A 15,143-nucleotide genomic window follows, 5' to 3' on the forward strand; every position below is an offset into this window, starting at 1 on the left:
TGGAATCCATTTACAGAAAAGCAGCAATAGCACCTGGAGCTCAGAGAGTAGAAGCTTCTCCAGAAAACAATTAGCAGGGCCCCTGCCCCCTCTAGGGGTGTCAGGGGGTGGCTGAAAGGCATGGGACTCAGTGCCCCAGATCACTTACTAATGAAGCGTGGGCACAGGCATCAGCAGCACACGCTCTCCATGGCCCCGCGCAGGTGTTTTTGATTCACCCTCATAATCTGTCTTTTAATTGGTGCATTTATGCCACTGACTTTCAGAGTGCTTACTGATAGAGTTACTGCCAGATCAGGCGGCTTCTGTGGCTTCTGGGGCCGGCCAGCGGCCTGGACTGGATCCGGTCCCGGGTGGCAGGCAGGTGGCTTCTGGGGCTGCACATGGGGCCTGGATGGCGGCTCCCGCTGGCAGCTTGTGCTGTCCCGCCCTGCCTTCATTATGTAAATTAGCCACCATCTTTGTTGGTGGTTAATTTGCATATCACACTGATTAGCCATTGGGAGGCATAGTGAAGGTACGGTCAATTACCATGTTTGTCTATTATTAGATAGGATTTCCCAGCATAGCAACATTTCATTATGTACTGTCATGTCTTGTCCCACAGGGTATGTAGTAAGGAACTCTAGACACTAAATGAAAATGACTTAGTATGAAAAGGTAACAAAGGGAAATTAAGTATAATGGGTAAGAATCTAGGAAACAACTACTTTTGAGAATTAATCTCATATCTCTCTACTTTTCTTTATCCCAACTCATTCTCTTCAGGTTCAGGCTGTCATTGAGTTCATTCAGCCTGACCACTCACTACATTCTTCCCTCCAGGCTTATTTAAAAGGAATGAATTCTTCTCAAAGCCATTCTCTACCCAGTTTTGAAGCATCTTTTTTTTTTAAGTCAACTTTGAGGTATAAATAACATACAATAAAACAGACATATTTTAAGTGTACCGGTCTGGGGTTTTGATAATAAACTGGTGTAATCCCATGGTCAGTGTATCGTGTATTTTCATCTTCCCAAAAGATTCCCTCTGCTTCTTCCCAGTCAATCTTCACTCCAGCCTCAGGCAACCACTGATTTCCTCTTTATTTTTATAGATGAGATTTGTCTTTCTTAATGTTTCATATAAATGGAATCATATTGTAGGTAATATTGTGTGCCAGCTTTTTTCACTTAGCATAATGTTTGTGAAATTTATTCACTTTATTTCACATATTAGTTGTCTTTCTCTTTTATTACTGAATAGTATTCCATTGGATGTCTATGCAGTTTGTTTATCCATTCACCAGTTGATGATCATTTGGATTGTTGAAAGTTTTTGGCTGTCATCAGGGTCTGCAAAATAAGGGCCCAACACTAGTTTTTATATAAAAAAGTTTTAGTGGAAAGTAGCTATGCCCATTCCTCTTGCATTGTCTGTTTCTGCTTTTAGGCTACAATGGCAGAGGCAAGTAGTTGCCACATGGTCCGCAGAGCCTAACATCTTACTATCTGGCCACTTAAGAAAATATTTGCCAGCCCCTACTATCATAAATAAAGCTGCCATTAACATTCATGTGGACATATATTTTCATTTTTCTTTTAGTTCCTAGAATTGGAATTGATGTATGTTTAAGAGTATAAGAAATTAAGTTTATAAGAATTGTTGGTCATATGATAGGTGTAATGTTTAAGTATGTAAGAAATTGTCTTATCCAAAATGATCGTACCACTTCAGATTTTAATCACCAGTGTGTGTGTTACATTTGCTCCATATCCTCTCAAAAATATTGTATTATCAGTTTTTTTTAATTTATTCAGTATAAGTAGTATTTCAGTGTGGTTTAATTTGCACACTTAGTAATTTTGATGGCTAACAATGTTAAGTATCTTATGTGTTTATTGGTCATTTGTATACCTTTGATTTGATGAAAAAAAAATCTGTTGAAATCTTTTGTGCTTTTTTTAGTATTGGGTTGTCTCATTAGGTAGGAAGAACTGTTTGTATATTCTGAATGCAAATCCTTTGTTAATTATTTATCTTGTGAATATTTTCTCCCATTCTATGATTAAAATTATTTTATAAAAGAGGTTTTATTTTATTATCCACTTTTCCAGTTGTTTAAAGTACAAGAGTAAATCTGGTCAGCTTTCTTAGGGCAGGGACAGCATTCTTAGTGGGTGGCAAACACTAGCTAACAAAGCTCTCTTCTGGGTGACTTAGTATTTAGAATATAAACAAAAGGAGATACATAATGTCTAAACTGTTTTCTGAGAATAAATGAGTTCTTTGTTATAATTTTTTTCAAATTTATGGACAGTAAAGATTCTGTTTTGTTCTTGTTGAAGTTTAAAAGTGACAGTAATGTATTTTGGTTTTGGTGGCAGAACTCAGTCTTCTAGAAGGTATTAATTACATCATCACTCTTTTGTGCACAATATTCTTCCAAACCCACCTCAACATTCATAATCTAGTCAAGCTCTCATCTCTATTTGTATAAAACTTATTGTTTTATACATATCCTTTAGTCATTGAAGAGCTAAGAAAATTTTTCTAATAACATTTCATTCCAGTGATTTTAAAAAAAGCATGATGTTCAGTGCTTCCGTATTAACAAAATTAATTTCATGTGTATGAAAGAATGATCTTTGAATTAAGGTTCTTTAGGCAGTTTTTCTTTTTGTTGTTTTGACAGATTTTAAAAACGTGCTTTGGAAATTCTCTAACATACTTACGCACCTTTTCTTCCAAGGTTGAAGAATGAAAAGGCATTGCGGCTCAATCTTATTGGTAAGTGGATTTACTTATTTGACATTTTTGCTAGAGTACAGTGAAATTCTGCCCTCTACCTATTTTTCTTTTGACTTTCCTAGTGCAATACTATTTTTATCTAAGTGAATTTTCTTTACCAGGCTTGATTAAAACAGTACAAAGTAAAATCAATTGTTAAACTCTTAAAACATCTATAAAAGCGTAATATGCTAATTAGACCGGAATCTTTCTGGACGACCTTCCAGATGAAGCCGCAGTGGCGCGGGCTGAGCCCCTTGCATGAGTTTCGTGCATCAGGCCTCTAGTTGTTAATATCTAACTTTGTTTTTCAAAAATTGTTTGGTTTATAATCACCTACCTTTGTACCTGTCTACCTATTTGCTTTTGTCTGTTTATCTATCTTTCTATGGCTGAAGTTTAATTCTGGCTCCTTAATCATTAGAATTATGGCCTAAGTATTTTGGAAACAGCATATGTAATGTTTCCAAATATTCAGTTTATATCTCAGTATCATAGTCTGTTCTTGGGGGTGAGAGGTGTCATATTTACTGTTAGTAAATTTTTACTGATAAGCCTGAAATTTCAAAATAGTGACTATTAGGCTTTATTACTAAAATTAAAGGTATTTGAACCCTTACCGAACACTTCATAAGGTAATGGAGTAGTATTTCTAAGTGGGTTATCAGCCTCTGGGGGAGGCCATTTCTTCATCTCTAATTTTGAGAAATCACTGTGCAAGTGACCCTGATGGTCTGATTTACTCATAAGAATGAGGTCCATTAGCTCGTTGTATGTGGCAGATCTTGTACACTTAGTGTATTTACTAATTTTGAGGCCTTGAACAGGTTACTTAACCGTTCTCATTTGTAAGTCGGAATAATAATAGTACTAATTATAGGATTGTGAAGCTTTTGACTTAGTGCTTGCTGCTTATAAAATGTTCTGCAGATACCATTTTCATTATTAATCTAATGTTTTCATTTTATTTGAGACAAGTTCTACCCTTTGCTTTTTAAATACGTAGAACTTCATGTTCTATTAAAGTATTCTTGTTAAAAATTTTTTGCATCCTTATTGGATAAGAAATATATACAGAGAAGCATCCCTCTCGCTCCTGTTTCTTCCCCAAATTAAAATGTGACAATTTAATTTCTTACGACTGGTTTAATTAGCTTTGAGCCCACACAAGATTTTATATTTAGTGTGGAAATAAAATTTGATACTGTTTATAAACACGTTGATTTTGAAAATTAAAGTGAATATTTCTTTACTTAAATGATGACCATGGTGTTTATCTTGGTACTTTTTGTTATAGGTGAAAAACTGCAGTGGTTTCAAAATCATCTGGATCCCAAAAAAGGAGGGTATTCAAAGAAAGATGCTTGTGAATTAATTGAAAGGTAAACACTGGGCATGTTATGAGAAAAGGGTCAGAAAAAGGAATTTTTCACGCTGGTTCTTTAAGAGACAGTTGTGTTCTGGATTTATAGAAGAGCAAATGGGCTTTATAATCAAAGAGACTTTGGATTTATATCCTAGCCTCTTCACTTTAGCAGGCTGTAACTGTTCTGTACCTCACAGTGGTAGTTAATCCAATTTCTTGGGGTCAGTAAAGGCTTCTTGGAGATATATCATCTGAAGCAATAGCTGAAGGGTAGGGGTCAGAGGCTCTTCAATCTGAGGGCAGATTGAAGAGCCTCTGGCAGAGACGAATATCTAAAAGGCCTACAGGTGAGAGTGCCATATATAGAGATCTGGCAGACATCTGATATGACTGAAATAACAGGTTCAAGAAGGTAATTGTGACAGGTATGATAAGTGACGACCAACTCATGAAAGACCTCAGATATCATTATAAGAGTTTGGACTTTATCAAAGGACATTCAGAACCATAAGAGGCTTTTACAGCAAGCTCTGGTGATGATCGATCATATTTAAACTTTAGAAAGGTCACAGTAGTGAGAATGAGGACAATGGCCTGAGAGACCTGGCATTAGCCAGGAAACCGTTGAGAGGCTGATGAAACAAATACTCCAGGCAAGAGATGGTGGTAGTCTCTGCTTGCTTGGTAGCAGTGTGGTGAAGGGAAGGGAAGAGAAGGTTTCCAGAGATATAAAAAAGGGAGAAGTCTCAATCTTTAGTGAAAACAGATGTGGCATAAAAGGGGGAAAGGAATGAAGGAGGGCACTTTTACTCCTTATTTGGGCAGTCGGATGAATGGTCGTACTGTTTCTTGAGATAGGGAGCCAAAGAGATGGAGTAGGCTTGGTGGGGATGGGTGGGGTCAGGGAGGAGGACAAGTTCAGTTTTGATGTGTTAAGTTTCTACAGGACTTTCAAATAAAGATGTTCAGGACGTGGTTGAAAATGAGCATCTGAAGTTTAATAGATACTTTAATAGCAGGCGGTGATTTGGTTGCAAAAATATTGAGAATGGTTGAGTTATCCAGGGAAGGTCTGAGTTCTAAGGACTTGAACTCAGAGGAATATAAAGATTTAGACAGGCAAAGGCTGGGAATTATGTTTTCAATGAAATAGCATAAGCCAAAATGCAGACTTTGTAACTCGGATCATTTTCTTATTTTTCAGGTATTTAAATCGATTCAGCAGTGAGCTGGAGCAGATTGAATTACATAACAGCATCAAAGACAGGCAGGGAAGGCGGCACTGTTCCCGGGAGACAGTCATCAAACAGACGATGGAGCGGGAGCGACAGCAGTATGAAGGCTATGGCCTCGGTATGTTCACTGCCATGCTCCTTTTTCTTTCTGACATACATAGCAATATCAGATTTGTAGTGCACTTCAAAGGTTTATTATTCTATTTAGTTTGATTTTCTTCCTTTGATTTCCTTTCTTTTGTGAGTATAGGGGATCATTTTTAATTCATTCTTCTTTTTTCTACACTCCCCCAAACTGTCCATTGTGACAGTGACATCATTTCTTTCTACTGTGAAAGTAGTTTTTCCTCGCCTCTGGCACATACCTGTTTGCTTCGTTATAGAGTTACTACCTGCCCATCTCCAACTACATCTAAGTTTCTTTAGAAGGTGGTACTGTGTCCTTGTCGTCTTTGTAATTCTTGTAGAACCAAGCAGTGGTTGTTGCAGTCATTCTTGAGAAATATAGAAATCCAATATTCATTCTGGGCATGATAGCACTTACCATTCCTAAGGACAAGTATGTCATTAGTTTACCAACACTGTCTGAAGAAAAGCACTTAAAAGGAGAAGGTACTTAAGGCTAACAGAGCCCACAGACCCGTGGTCGGCAAACTGCTGCTTGCAAGCCACATATGGCTCTTTGGCCCCTTGAGTGTGGCTCTTCCTAAGCCTTAGGAGTACCCTAATTAAGTTAATAACAATGTACCTACCTATATAGTTTAAGTTTAAAAAATTTGGCTCTCAAAAGAAATTTTAATCGTTGTATTGTTGATATTTGGCTCTGTTGACTAATGAGTTTGCCGACCACTGCCACAGACAGATGACAACCCAAAGCCTGCATATAGCCTGCAAATGGTATTGATTGGCTTATTAATTCTTAGTATAAAAAAACCCTGGTGATTTCTCATGAAAAATAGAGATTTCTGGCTTGCCTTAAAAAATCAGATGGTTTGGCAGCATAATCTGCTAGACGTACAGTACTCACCTTTTCATCTAAAGGAAGCCCTTATGGCTTCTCTTTGGCATTTCCGAATTTCCAGCATCACTACTTGTGCTTTGAGGCCATTATTAAGTAAAATAAGGGAACACAAGCACTGGGACCCCACAACAGGAGATCTGATAACCAAGACGACTACTAAGTGGCTGACAGCAGGTTGGTTGATACACTGAACAAAGGGATGGTTCACGTCCCAGTTGGCACAGAGGGGGGCATTGTGAGATGATTTCATCAAGCTGCTCAGAATGGCTCGCAATTAAAAACTTAGGAATTGCTTTATTTCTGGAATTTTCCATTTCATAACTTTAAATTGCAGTTAACCTTAGGTGACTGAAACTTTGGAAAGTGAAATTGCAGATCAGGGAGGATTACTGTAGATTTGTTTTCTTTTACAGATTTCTATGCTAGAATTTATTATTTAATAGCGTTCTTAAATCATCTTAAGCTAAGCCTTTTATTTTTGCAAAACTTACTTTCATGTAGCATTATAACAGTGTTTGGGAGTTTTGTTTGCTTTAGATGATCTTGTTGTCTGTCAATTATTATTTGTTGCATCTGATATAATAAATGAGGAAACTATAAAATGTTGTAATTTAGAAAACATTACCTAATGGATATGAATTATGTTCTTTCCCAGAGATTCCAGATATTCTAAATGCAGGTAATCTGAAAACTTTTAGGTGAGTTTGTCACTTTTATTGTTCCCAGAACAGCATGTCAAATACATGAGACATAAAATTTCTTCTTTTCAGTGTAGACATCAGAGCTGACAGAAAGTCAGGTTATTTTTTCTAACCTTTTCTCTTTTATCAGACAAAGTAGAATTTTCCAAGTTGTGTTTATTTGAAACACCAGATATACACTGAAATGCTAGTGACATGCTACTTTTATTTCCTTTTCAAAACATTTTAAAATGCTTTACTGCAGTACTTAAAAGAACCTGATCTCGCTATTCCTCACCAATTCTTATTTTCTTTTTTTTAAAAAAAGAAATAAAAGCAACTGATTTAATGGCTCAGAGTCATATCCCAGACTGTCTGCAGGATCCTCTGTTGGAGAAGTTGGTTAGTGGAAAGTGCTAACAGGGGAAGGCTGAGTCTCCTGAACCAGGTGGTCCGTGGTCTCTAACAGCACTCTGACCAGCCAGACCCCTGAGTAGGATTTCAGTTTTTTCCAACTTGGCTTCTTTGTCTTGAAAAAATGATTCCTATTAACCTTTTTGGTATTAGATCATGTTGATGGGTCTAAAATTTTATGTCAATTGAAATTAGATAAATTAAGTCCAGTCATATTCTTTGATACCTTTAAGCTCATTTTATAGTTTTGTGCTTCTGACTTCATAGAAAAATACTTGATATTTAGTACTTACAAAATATTGTCTCTAATAAAGTTCACTGATCATATTTAAGAAGTACTTTACTTTTTAGCTCATGTATATGTATTTATAATTTAGATACATAGAGTTTAAGATTCTTTCTATACCTTCATTACTTTATTTGCCTGTAATATTAATTAGTTAGATATATAAATGTGCTCTTTATTTCTAAAACAAGTATGTTTTGCCTCTCTGAAAGAAAGCCAGAAAAGAGAAGAACTTAGCATAGACTATTTTTAGTATTGCTGGAGTTCAGTTCTCAAAACAATCTTCACATTGCCCCTCAAGTAAATAAAATGTAGGATTGTTGTAGTAAATGCTGAGATTGAAAAACTCAGTTTTCTATTATAACCATAAAAGTTGTTTGATGATTGAAACTTATTTGTGACTTACCACTGTGTGTGAAAAAAACTTTTCTGACTATGTATTTTGGAGAGTTGCCAGGTATGTTACAGTTCCTACTTGTGAGATTCTTGATACCATAGAGCCCTGTTGACCTAAGTGTTCTGGTTAGGGAGAGTAAAAGAAGGGAACAGAGCCTCCTTGTAATTTTTGTGTAACATTTTCCTGAATTGCTTTGGGAGTTTTGAATATATGGGATTCTTTCTAATGCATTTATATTGTTTCTCTCTAGTGCATTTGAATCTGCTGTAAATTTACAAATTTTGTTCTGCTCCTTTCAGAGTTTTAAATATTGACTTTTTCTTGCTTCCCACCTCACAGCCTGCCAACCATCTATACTCTTTCTTTTGCGTAGGGAATGGGATTTAGATCTGAAGAAATTGCCAAACATTAAAATGAGAAAAATGTGCGCTAACGATGCAGTTCCCAAGAAGCACAAGAAGAAAACTACTACACCTGTGGACAAAGATTTAGAGGAGCTACAGCTACATGAGGAATCAAGTGACTCAGATGAGGAAATGACTGCAGTGGCCTAATTGTTCTTTATTTGAGTTGAAAATAGGTAATTTGAGAACCTCAAGTTACATTTGAATTGATTATGTTAGAGAATTGTCTAGATATAAGAATTTGCTATTTAGCTTATCTTACAAGATGAGAATACCATTTGCAGCCTAAAAAATAATGTTTTGATTTTTATTTAAAAATGAATATTGCTTTTTATTTACATTAAATTGCTAAAATAGATACAGTGACATAAAATAAAATAGTGACCTTTAAGATCAATTTTATCTTACTATCTGGGGCGGGATAATGCTAAACTAAGAACTAAAAATGTTTTAGTTCTTTTCCTCATGTTTACTTCGGATCACCTAATCTCACATTTTGGGGGCATTTTCTACTTTCTCATTGTGAAAAGTGATAAGTTTTATTTGTGGAAACAGACCTAAAGATTAGAGAACCAATTTTTTCAATTGTGTTATTTTTTCTCCTAAGAGGTAGGTTAAATGACAACTAGTATAACTCAGTATTTCAAATGTCATGAATATTATGGAGATAGTAGAAGGTTGTTCTTCGCAGAACTTGCATGCAAGTATCCTTTAGTCTATTTCTGAAAGATGAAATGCAAGCATATTGGAGTCTTTTCAAGAAAAAGGAATAAAACATTAATGCCATATGAGGTTAACTAGGTATCAACTAAATTATATTAACAGTTTATTAAAAATGTTATGGATTTTTTACTTTTGAAAATGAAAAATAAAATTTATTTTCATAATTTCACTTCTAATTATTTCATTTGCAGTGATGTAACTGCTGCTGACTTGCCTTTGCTTTAGTGATCTGTGTGAAAGTATGGGTTATGGTTACATAAGGTCTCTCTTTAATCATTAGAAAATTTCTTCGTTTGGAGGATTTATATTTAGTCTTAAACAGCTATGAAAACTGAGTCATAAATTACAGTAAAGAGAATAGTAAGTGTGCTATGTGGTCTGATATTTAAAAAGCCATGCTGTCAGGTGAGTAACTTGTGAAAGTGACATATTATTCTTCCCCTCAAGCATTTGTTCCTAGTTTTCCCTATGATATCAAAGCCAAAAAAAAAAAAAATGTAACAAGACACAGTGCTTGGAACTAGAACATATAAATGTTGAATGATTGACTTTATCATCTAGAACCACACTTGCCATGTCACTTCTTGTTGGACCAAAGTAGCCTAAGACATACTTTGTCTTTGGAGTAATGCTTTTAAGTGATATACTTAATCTTTATCTATGGAATATGTTCTTTCTGCAGTAATAACTTGTGCTCCCTTATCTAGACTCCTTTTAGATCAGTAGTCTGTCTTTGTATGATGGCTTCTGTAGTCCATGGCCATGGCACAGAGACAGAGTAACTCACTTTGTTAGCACTTCTGTATAAGCTAGGGCCTATCAAAGTGTTTTGTGTTGTTTTTTTTTTGTAAGAGCCAGATAGTAAATATTTTAGGTGTTACAGGTCAGGTGTGCTTTCTGTTGTATAATTGTATGTGTGTGTGTGTCTGTGTGTGTGTGTTTTGCCACCCTTTAAAAATGTAAAAACCATTCTTAGTTCAATGCCGTTCACAAACAGGCCGCAGGATGGATTTGGCCCGCTTGCCATAATTTGCCAGCTGCTGCTCTAAATCAGTGAGCTGAACGTTCACGGACATAGGCCAGTGATACACTTCTGAGCTCAGAGCAACCAACTCTGACATCCGTGGTCTCTTTTCCTAGTATCCTAGTCACTTCCTTGCCTTGCTAATTTAAGTGTTTTTCTAGTTTTCTAGCCTCAAATACAAGGTTTTTCTACTCATATCCCTTGTACTTCAGAGGCAGAGGTTGGATAGGTGTCCTCTTTGCTCTACTGCCACGTGCAGGTAATTTCTCCCTTAGTTCCTTGCAGTTCTGTTATTTTTTCCCCCTTTCCGTATTGTCTTACCTCCCAGAAGGACCTTCTGTTCATTCCTTGAAGATTTTAGCTCTTGGCTCAGTTTTCTTCTCTATTTCAATCATTTTAGTGATCCCAGTAGCTTTGTGAATAACAGATCTCGCACTGTGTTCTTGAAGTTTCTCAGTCTTTTTCTCTCTCCCATCAGAAGCCTTTAGGTGGTCACACCCACCCAGATCCTTAGCACCTGAAGTTTCTATAAACTTGACTTTGAGCATTTCATTCTCCATTCTCTGTCTCCCATCCCTCTCCATTGCTGAAGTTCCTAGTGGCTTCCTTGCATGTGCTCTCAATTTCTGCCCGACTGCACAGTGTTCCTCTTTCAACACCCAAACCAAGTAAGGCTCACTTAACTGTCCCCTTCTACCTGCTCCCAAGCAGCTCAGCCTTGCTGGAGACTATCAGACAGACCATTTTCCCATTTTTGTTTCCAAATCTCAAGTGGATTCTCAACATAGTTTAGCAGTTCTACTGGGTTTCCCGTAAGAAGCTCATTTTTCAACTCTGAGGTAATTTCTTTTTACTGCTCTTTCATGCTTCCTAGTTTGACTTTAATACTACCTTCCCCAGTGTTCAGCTGTTAACTTTTTATACATAATTGAGAAAACAGAAACTTATTTTCTTTCCGTTTAATGGGTGCAGTAGTTTTTCTCCTTTCAAAGGCCAGTCCTCCCACTTCTGTTCTGGATCCCACTCCCTATTGCCTTCTCAGGAACCTTGATTCTCCCCAAGTTTTTCACCTCATTTCTCAAGCCAAAAAAAAAAAAAAAGGATATTAATCATCACTGAGTCTTCTCTTTCTTCCCTGCCCTCCCCCAGTCTAATGTAATTATTGGGTATTTCTGGTTTCTTATTTCCAAAAAGAATGTTAAATCAGCCCATGTCAGGTGATCTCCACTGGTCACCCTCCCCTGAGCCTTTGGCTGTACTGTGTGCAGTGGCTTCCTGGCGCCTTCATGCCACCATTCTTGCTCCACTTAACCCATTCTCCAGAGCTGCTCATTTTAAGAATGTACACTAAGATATGCTGCTCATTTGTTCAATGTTGTCGCAGTTTCATTCCATCACATTTTTAATGGTGTGTTTGTTTCTTTGATGTATGATTTTGTTTCTAACCACTTTTTAAAAAGACTTTACTTTTATAGAGCAGTTTCAGGTTTACATCAAAATGGAGAGAAAGGTAAGAGATCTTCCATATAGCCCCTGCCCTCACACACGTGTAGCCTCCCCCATTATCGACATCCCCCACCAGAATAGTACACCTGTTATAATTGACAAGCCTACAGTGACATCCATCACATTTTGAATGAAATTCAGGTTTGGAGCGCAACCAAAGAGGCCTGTAATGATTCCTGACTGCCTCTCCAACCTCAGCTTGTTTCCACTAGCCTTTCAGACACACTGGCCTTCTGTCCATTCCTAAAATAACCAAGCTGTTTCCTACAGTGGGACAGCTCTGTGCTGGCATCCTGATGACCATGTGTGTGGCCACTTAGACCAGGTTTGATCACAGCCAATCTGAGCTTTAGAATGCCCTGTGATCTTCCTGGAACACGATATGAGATGCTTGTGAGAAACTGTCATCGGCCACTTCACCTTTGCCTCCCTGTCTTACAGGGATGACCTGTGGCCCAGTTTGTCATTGCCTCCTGGGTTGTGATGAGGTAGCAGTGTTTCAGCCTGTCATCTCTTCAGGGTGTAGCTGCAGGCCACATGTACCACATACAATCAAGGCCATAAAATTGCTCAGCTGCATGTGGAATCAGCATCTCAGTAACAGTGGGCCCCAGCCCATACATTCCATCATCCTGTCATCTGGCCCTTTTCTTTTTGTGCCTTTCCTTGGGGCAGGACTCAGACAGCTGGCTCCATAGCTCGGGTTTCTTTTGCTGTCTACCTAACGAACTGTCTGACACTAACAAGGGCTTGTGGTTTCTTTACTGGCTGAACCTTGCTTGACATTTCCTAGTCAGGACTTGGGCACTTGCTGCTTTCTCTGCCTGTGTTGTTATCTTTAAAGCAGGGCTTGAAAGTCTGTATAATTATTTCTGTTGTTTTCCCCCATTCGTGCATGTTTATCAGACTTTACAATGTCATGGGTTAGTCAGTCTATGTTGGCCTTAAAATAATTTTAAATATGTTCACACTCAGATTAAAAACCCAGACCATTGAAAAATCTGAATAACTCCCTCATTTGAATGTTGCAGATACAAATCAGCAGAAATTCTGGTAAGTTAAAAAAATAACTATGGAAACCACAAAAAAGGTACGAGTCACTTGTTTAATATACAAAGTCTTTCACAGATAATTATATTCTTTTCCTTAATTTGTCTTAATACACATTATTCACAAAACAGTAAAGTGTTAATGCAAGAGAATTAGGTAAAACCAAAAAAGTACAAATGTTCAACCTCAAAAATTGCACACAGTCAAAATAATTGTTTGTTTGTTTTAATGCAAAATCCAATCTCAAAGTGGGCTTTCATCAGATATGAGGAAACAGCCCAAAATAACAGGATGTCCTTTCAACTGTATTGATATGTAAAATAGCACCTTTGGGCTGATTTAAGGAAAGAAAAAAGGTTTTCATCTTTCTTAAAGTGTGAGTCCTACACCATTATTACATAACAACTACAATAATGATGATAATGAGTTTTAATAGCTCCACTTTGTTCCAAAATGTTCACTGGCAAGGCAAGGCTAGATAAACTGTATCAGGCAGATGGGACAGTCTTCCCCATCTCACCCTAGTGACTATGATAATAATGTCACCACACTGATGAGCTAATTTCCCAACCAAAGACTCCCGGTTGGAGGAGGATCCACGGACCTTTTGCACAAGATAAATGTAACTATGGGGCCATCTCTCTGGGACTAGAATCACATGTACCAGCAGCTCAGAGTGGAGATTTAATCCTGGGGCATTCAGTCTATATACCTATCTTCTTTAAATTCTCCATTGCTCTCTCAGGTTGATGGGGTCATTTCTGTTTTTGTTTTTCTTTTCTATTTTGGTTTGTGTTTGTACTTAAGCTTCATGGCCCTTTGCACTTCACTTTTAAAAAGATACTTGAATCTTAATTCTTTATAATTTAATTTTTGATCCTATATAATAAAAGTGGCAGTTATTTAAAAAAATTAACAGCATAAAGCTATGTGATGTATGGGATGGATAATACCACAGATTCATGATTATAAGAATCCAAAGTTCTGAACAGAACTGTCAGCTCATTCTTCAATGTCAGTCCTTTGTTTCAATTCCATTTTATTTCTTCCATGAGCGGGGAAACGTGCTTTGGAAAAATCGTCATCCTGGAGAGCAGCGCTTCTCTTTGAAGGGTATGTCCAGTCCACATAGGCCCTGTTACAAAGCCAAATCCTTCGAAAGGGCAAAGGCACCATTGCCACACAGAACATAAGAAGAAAATAATCCACATTTGGTTTCAAGTGCACATAGTTATTTAGATTGAACCATAAACAGCCATTGCAGAAAAAGTTTTAAAAAGATTTAAATTCAGGAGCTCAGTGTTCAAAACGGTCAGAAAAATAGCAGAATAAAATACTGACTTTTAACCTGCTAGGGAGCTCTATTATTTTCTCATTTAAAAAAAAGTCAAAGCCTGTACAAGTTCATGTTGAGAATTTAGGTTTGGTTTTAAGATAATACCCTATCATCTTTTGTCATTCATACAGTAATGCTCACCTTTACTTTTCATCCCAGAAATGTGTTCTTAGTGTTGAGGGAAGCCCTTAATACACGAGGCCTTATTTTAGCCAGTCACCTGCCACTGTGAAATAAGCTATGCACGGATCTATTTTGCCTAGGTCTGCACAGTATATAAACAGTATTTGTGGTGCTAACAATCCTTTTCTTTCCAGAGCAAACAAAAGAGAAATCGTTTCTTTTTGTTTGCTGGTGGCTAGATTTTTCCACCCAGGAGTATTTGTAAACAGCATGTTGCCATCTCTAAACCATAGGAAATGTAGATTAGTAAAAAGCTTAAGAAAATTAACAGTTCAGTTGAATCAAGGTTAATCCCTTGGGTGGAGGGGGGCATGGAGTTTAGTTTGTTTAGGTCCTTATTTTTTATTACTAGTACACCGTTTATGTCCTTATTTGTACAGAAATTTTGGTTCAGGTTAATTACCTCAACTTTGTTTTCTCATTGCCTTTATGCCACATCCCTATAATACGTTTTAAGAAAGATGAGTTTCAAACCTTTTGTTTCCTGCCTGCATGAGAATATTTTTCTCATGTATGTACATGAGTACACACACACAGGGTAGACATTGTTTCCCTTTATTTCTAGGAATCGGGACTGTTGGACTCAGTGTCAGCCACTACTAATAGTCATCTTTCTCATTAAAAGGTTATTTCTTTCCCCTTTTTCCTATGATAATCAGTGAAGAACAAGCACACAGATAATTACAAAGTGCGTCAATGTGATACCCGGATTTGTGCAATGCGATACCCATGCTTTGGTTCTTATGGC

At 37.1% G+C, this 15,143-nt stretch overlaps 1 protein-coding gene across 1 annotated transcript in view; it reads left to right on the forward strand.

The window, feature by feature from the left end:
- TMA16 (translation machinery associated 16 homolog) overlaps positions 1–8,771 on the forward strand; it is a 16,985-nt gene extending 8,214 nt beyond the window's left edge. The window contains exons 3-7 of the mRNA XM_006771060.2: positions 2,733–2,770; positions 4,068–4,152; positions 5,341–5,489; positions 7,048–7,090; positions 8,543–8,771. Coding sequence (XP_006771123.1) covers positions 2,733–2,770; positions 4,068–4,152; positions 5,341–5,489; positions 7,048–7,090; positions 8,543–8,723 — 496 coding nt within the window. The 3' untranslated portion in view covers positions 8,724–8,771. The remainder of the gene's footprint in view (positions 1–2,732; positions 2,771–4,067; positions 4,153–5,340; positions 5,490–7,047; positions 7,091–8,542) is intronic.
- The last annotated feature ends 6,372 nt before the right edge of the window (positions 8,772–15,143 follow it).

This window comes from Myotis davidii, unplaced genomic scaffold (assembly GCF_000327345.1).
Source record: "Myotis davidii unplaced genomic scaffold, ASM32734v1 scaffold225, whole genome shotgun sequence".
NCBI lineage: Eukaryota > Metazoa > Chordata > Mammalia > Chiroptera > Vespertilionidae > Myotis > Myotis davidii.